General features: G+C 30.7%; 1 protein-coding gene across 1 annotated transcript in view; it reads right to left on the reverse strand.

Moving 5' to 3' along the window:
- Positions 1-4,158: 4,158 nt before the first annotated feature.
- The window catches only part of LOC110036386, a 7,934-nt gene continuing 4,962 nt past the window's right edge, over positions 4,159-7,130 (reverse strand). Inside the window, exon 5 of the mRNA XM_020740818.1 lies at positions 4,159-4,329. Coding sequence (XP_020596477.1) covers positions 4,299-4,329 — 31 coding nt within the window. The 3' untranslated portion in view covers positions 4,159-4,298. The remainder of the gene's footprint in view (positions 4,330-7,130) is intronic.

Here is a 7,130-nt window from a genome sequence, read left to right on the forward strand (position 1 = left end):
TTTGTGGACAAGATCATGATTTTGAAATAGGACTAGACTGATAGGTTTGGTTGGTTCAATCATAAACCAATCTTTTGTTTGATTTAATTAATGTCAAAAATTACTTTTTGTATATAACTATCATGAATTGGAGGTTGAGTTAATAAAACGAGCAATTCAAATTTTTTTTTTTGAACCATCTGGTTTTAATTTAGATAATTTTTTTTTTTTTTGGTTTTATAATCCTATTTGAATGACTAAGAATAAAATAATTTGATTTTAAAAAAAATTAAACAACATGTCTCAAAGTTTTTGATTTATAATTATATTTAAAATGCTCAAGAGTGGTGCCATGAATTAAAATATTATGCATTAAATTGATAAAATTTCCATAATTAATCATTATTATATCATTAAAATCTTAAAATAATTTTAGCAATTTTTAATGATCGGTTTAGCCTTTGTTAAATTGTTGAATCATGAACCTCTTTTTTCCATTTGGGCCATTTGGAGAGGAATTGTAGGTTGTGGTTGTTGGTTGTTAGCATTGTTCTAGAACAGGTTAGTATGTTTTATCTTATTTTGAGGTTGACATAGTGGTGCTTCATTCGGGGTGAAGAGGAATATGAGAATTGATGATCCTCGGTGTTGATGATGCTATGATTGAATGCACTTTGACATGGTAAATGCTTTTCTCCATTTCCTTTCCTTCAAGTGATCCTTTATTTTCACCCACAAATTGAATGCACTTCGACATTTGGTCCTTACCTTTTGCATCATTTGCTTTGACCTACAACACGTAAAGTTGTCAAGGAATGCTTTATCATGGATTCGCTCACCCATGGTCATTAGCTTTTCATTAGCTTCTCTTTCGTCCCATCCTCATCGTTGCTCCATCATACCTTTGATTTGAATCAAAGTTGAGGTTTCAACTTTCATAATTTACCAACTTTCTTATTTACAACTATGAGAACAAATATTACCATTATAATTTTATTCTTATTTATTTATTTATGGAGGGGGTGGGGGAGGGGTGAGGGGTATGTTGATTTAAGTAGTATTTTGGAGAATGTTTTCACAGATAAAAATATAATAGCAAAATTTGTTCTAGTAGATGCATTGTGAGAATCCAAAAGTAAATTCCCTAAGTAATGAGAATTTAATTAAATTTAATGAGTTATTAAACAAAAGATGTGTGTGTTTACTAGTGGATAACTAATCAAATCTTTTTTATATCAAGTTTTAAGAATTTTATTCAAGTTTATTCAATTACATAATTAAGTAAAGATATGTTGACTTAGTGGAATGATTATAAAGTCTTAATGGAGTGTAGCATTTTTATGGAACTTGGATATCTCCCAATTATCTTGAAAATTATAAATGCTCCATTCAATTCATATGATTTATTTTAGGTGATTTGTATTGATTTAATCATGTTTTCAAAATTATTTTGACTGAAACTAAATCCCAATCATCCAAATCGATGTGAATTGTATTGTTTCAATGCAATAATTCTCACCATGAAATTACCATAAAAGTGGGAATGAATAATAGTTAATAAGGATCTCAAGTCAAGATTTTTTGTGTTGTTCTTTCAAAGGGCTTATATGTTAGATTGCTAAATATATTTATTGACGATGATTAAACATATGTTTCATTTTTATTATCTGTTGTATCATTTCAATTTTTTTTTTAACAAGTTCAACAGTCACTTGTAAATTATTATATATATCCAACTTCTTGTAGGCTAGGGCATGTTCATTTTGCATGGCCTTTAAATTAGAATTTATTTTAAATAATTACAAAATAAATAAACAATTAAACGCATAGAAGGGTATAATGAATCATTTTAAAAATAGCATATAAATTTGTAAAGATTTAACTGTGTTTTCTTTTTACATACACAATTATTTTCTTAGTTTGGCAAAGTTTAAAAAAATGCTTTATAATTCATTGAGAGAATATATTAGAACACTTGCCATTGAGATCAATACAGTGGTGTTAAATTGTGTGATCATGGCCAATAAGGCTGTTGATTAGGATTTGTGTTGACTTTAACAAATTTATCATTGATGGTATGATTTTTAGTATTTGTGATTAGGAAGTCGTGAGATGATGGTTGTTTGGAGAGGATCAAAGTGATCTTAGTGGGCTCAATTGACATCAAGGTTCATTAGATCAAATTTTTATAGAGGAGCTCAATTGGTAGTAGTATAAGTAGACTTAGGGTTTATTTCAGATTTTGTCCAGAATCTAAAAGTCTCACATCAAACACTTAGAAATTTCTCTATAGACCTAAAAATTATACAAAAAAAAAAACACTTGAATTATAAGATATGGTGTTAATTACTGATCTGAAAATCTTGGTAAGTTTTGTGATTGATTTGATATGAATATACACACATATACTACATATTGGTCTATTCTGTCTAAAGGTTACCTAGATCGGAAAATTGGCTATATCCTTTTGTTGAGGTATAAAAATTTAGTAATTTAAATTGAAGATAGTATTAGAAACACTCAAGTATTGATCATGAGTGTTTTTTAGGGTTTGGACCAATGGAAATATGGATATGGGGATTTCAAACATAGAAACATAGGGACACAAAACACAAGTAGAAAGTTAAGGCTTTCTTTGGTCAAACTTCTCTACAAAAATTTTAATATAATATTATAGATTCTTTTTTTTGGAAATGGAAATTAGAAGAACAGAATGATACCAAATTCAAAATTTTTAGCGATCATTTGATGGGTGATTTTTGACAAATTATTGAACTTGTACAACTTTTCCAGAAAATAGAAATCTTGGGATTATCACTTAAAATAACATAACAAAGAGTTACGACAAACTATTTTTTATTTTATTTTAGAACTTAATAGTAGATAACACTACTAACACAAATTACACAAAATTTACATCAAAGAAGTACAACGAAATGAAAATTCCTACTCACCAAAATAAGTTTCCGAGGAGATCACAAAATCTCTTGGGTGACCGATCACCAAGCGTTAACTTTATTATTCTTCTTCTTATTATTATTATTATTATGTTATTATTATTATTATTGCTGTTGTTTTATTACTATTATTATTGTTGTTGTTATTATTTTCTTATTATTATTATTATTATTATTATTATTATTATTATTATTATTATTATTATTATTATTATTGCTATTATTATTATTATTCTTATTATTATTATTATTTTGGTAACAACGTATGAAATTTGTCATAATTTGGTGTTTTCACGGGTTACTGCACTTCAACTAATGTTTATATACAAGTGCTTGGATGTTCAGGCTACTTTTAAAATGTTGAAGCTTCCTCGTTTTTTCACCGTTTTCATGAACCAAAAAGTATGCAGAGCTTTTCTACAATGCTAAAATTCATTCTTGTTTTTCATGACTTCCAACACATAAATGTACAGTTTAAAACACACCAAATTAAAAGGTACTTCATTTTCCTTTTAAATTAAATTTAATAACTTTCATTTCTATGCTAATCACAAATTTGAACCAATCTGTTTCACAAAAATCAGGGACTTCATATGAATGGAGTAACCTAATGTTTTCTTCAACACTACACTGGTGGCAATCATAATTGGACAAAATTAAAAAAACTCCGTATTTCAAAAAAAAAAAAAATCATTAGAAATTCAACCCTAGGATGAAGTTTTAATACTTAATACATTAATCTAAGATGAGCAAAATAATTCATCACGTAGAACCAACAAAGCGAAAACAGAGCTTGTCTGAACTGTTTTGCATTCGTTCTGTATCAAGATATTATGAACCCATGGACACCCAGCATGTAGTGAAATCTCAAACTTGGCTCCATGATTGCCTAACTTAAAATACTTTGGAGCCTATTTTATAGATTCGTAACAGTATTCCCATGAGGTATTCTTCCAGAATTAAATTAATCAAAATAGCATTTCTCCATTGGCAGAGAACAGTATGAACATCCAGTGGAATGATAATAATAAGATACGACAGTTACCAAGGAAACAATTAGTTCAATTCAACATTATGACTTCAGGTGACAGCCTGAAATTTGTTCATGAGATGGTAGAAATTGGAAGACAATGTTCTTCTTTTCTTATATTATTTTCTTAATGCGGGAGTGACAGCCTGAAATTTGTTCATGAGATGGTTCTTCTTTTCTTATATTATTTTCTTAATGCGGGATAATACAGTAGAAAAAATCGGAAAAAAAAATGGGGAGAAAAAAATAATGTATATATAGATGTGAGTCCTTAACACAGTTTTGAAGTTCAACAAGAACAAGTAGAGCAATCCACAAACGTCGCCTGCATTTCACCTACCCTCAACATCATATAAATCAGTTCTAAATATTGATCAAGGAAAAGCAAAATATTCAACACAAATAATGCACATGTATTGGTAATAAACGTATTGCAAGATAAATAGAAATCATATGCAAGCTTTGATAAGTTCAACCATTTAAAACTGGTGACAAATATAAAAGAGGCCTAGAAAACTCAACATGCTAATTGATTTGTAAATAAGAACTAAGATTAAACTAAAAGGCAGCTTCAATTAGCTAGTTCTACAAAACTATCCCAGCTCAACGAACCCAGTATAGTGGCTAATTTAGAGAAATCTGGTTACCTCCGGTGTTTCCTCGCTGACAACAGTCATATTTCCTACCATTTTGGGTGGGCATGTGAATCCCAACATCAACGTTAATTTTTGCTGAGTATTATGAGGTTCTACAACAGATTTTCTAAAGTACTTTCAGAATTGTTCCCTTTGTTCTATCAAATTTCATTTAGAAGGTAATTTTCTATACCGACTATATTTATGCATATTTTAGCCATTATTGGAATTGACAAAACAGCCTAAATTTATTTTTCATTAACTAGACATATATTGGTACTATTCCCACCATCCCTTGAATATAGCATTCTACAATCCTACATAGTTTTATCATGTACTTCGATATTTATAACTTCATTGCCAAATATATAGCAATAATTGGTCTACTTATAGTTCGTAAAATCTACCCTTAAAGTTTCTGTAAGGGTCTACTTCATTTTAATAAACTAGTTTTAACTCAATATCTTATGACTTCATTTATGTCTTCATTTTCTTTCATATACAAGATCTCAATTACTTAAACCTTCACAAACACAAAATAATAGATCTTATAACATCGAGTATTATCAATTTCACAAAACTTGTATTCATGAAAATCTTTATTCTAGTGAACATGATTCCCTACTAACTCATTCATTATACTAATTTTCACTTTACAAGAGATCTCATCTATCATCATTATAAAAATTTGAAACAACCTTATCCTAAATATGAAAACTCTTATGCATTCTGTGCCTGTTATCTTTGGTCTTCTAATTTTCATCTTAATCATTCCATGTAAATTTTATTTATTCATCGTAGTAGTTAAACTAGTACCCCCTCTATTCCATTACTTTCCACTGAATTTACCTATCAATTGCTAAACTGATAAGCCCATTTATATAATCATCTATTTCAAATTAAAGCTCCTAATTTTGTTACATCGACTTTAAATTCATGTTTATGCCACAATATACTTGAATCTTATGAAAGTGAAAAAATCTAATGCCTCAACCAATTGCATTAAAGTGAATATACAAAGGACTCTCTACCCTCCCTCCCTTCATTTATTAATTCTTTTTTTAATCCATTTCACTTAAATTGCTTTGAAGTCTTTTCTTTTCATCCACAACATCTTAATTTTGTTATCCACGGTAATCTTTGAAGTCCTCTAGTCCAACTCACCTTAACTTTATTATCCACCTTATGGGTGCAAGTTTAATCATCCAATGTGCATGCCCTCATTATCTATTTCCCATGCTCAGTTGAATCAACTATCAACCCAACCATGCAATAATATAAACCTAATTTGATCTCAGTAACAGTCGACTTATTCTCAACATATTATAACCGTGGATTAAGGCAATATACTGTGGCATGCAAATAATGATGAAACTAAATGAAGCTACTCCAACTTCTCATCAACAATATTTCTCATATTTTTGCAACTAGACTCGTCTCCCCACAAATTTTGGGCTACCGACTCATTAGCCTCAGCCACTACATTTAAAATAAGGCTCATAAGTAGCTATTTTTTCAAATCCATCTTCATAAAATTTAAACCAATGGTTTAATGTTGTTATAGCAAAGTTAACACACAAATAAAACATTTTGTTAAGAAAATCATCCTCACTTCTTTCCCTTTAGCTTTCTTCAACCAAGCATAACAAAGCCATTATGTGGAAGTGAACATAGATTCCACATATTGCCAAGCTTCCATCACCCTTTGAATAGTTTAAGTAGGCTGTAACAAAACTAGTTGCACCCAGATTGTAAGAGTTCCTTCTTTAAATTTTTTTTCATTATTGCCAAAACCCACAAATGATTATAGATGAAAAATAATATTGTCTTTGTTATATTCAAGACATTCTTGTCCTAATACGAGTCACTGAGTGATACCGGAGTTAACCCAAACCACAACAGAAAAAAAATATTATTGTTGAATTTATATAGCGTTACAACGATGACTCTTCAAACAGGAAATAAATGATAACAAGCATAAAATGACACAAGCAAATATCACTAAAGTGTATGCTAGGGGTGGTGGAGGTTGGCTAAGTAGATCAGAACGACTTGCAGGGATGGCGGCAGGAATGAAATGCTAGTGGCAGCGAGGGGGAGATGTGAAAATGCAGACAAGTATGGTTGTTGTCCTAGATGGTGGCAGTGAGGAGTTAGTGTGGATAGCAGCAAAACAACAGGAAAGAGGTATTCCCTAGCTGCCCTGGGCGGCAGCGGCATTATTGATTGGCTGGGACAGCAAGAAAGATTGGGCGGCAACAACGCTTGAAGGGAGAGGGAAGCAGCCTAGTGATATCGCGGGCGGATGTAGCGAGGTACGACGACAAGAAGCGATGCGGGAGGATGTGGAAGGAAGTACGAGGATGATAATCATCACCTCATGAAAGAAATACAGTCGAAGTACCACCAATCCCTCGAATTCAAACCTTTAAAGGGAAAACGGACACCAGCGACAGTCTTGACAGAAATTTGAAATCTGGAATTAATCAAAAGCTAACCCTAAGCAAACAAAACACATATATATATATA

This window comes from Phalaenopsis equestris, unplaced genomic scaffold (genome assembly GCF_001263595.1).
Source record: "Phalaenopsis equestris unplaced genomic scaffold, ASM126359v1 Scaffold205783, whole genome shotgun sequence".
NCBI lineage: Eukaryota > Viridiplantae > Streptophyta > Magnoliopsida > Asparagales > Orchidaceae > Phalaenopsis > Phalaenopsis equestris.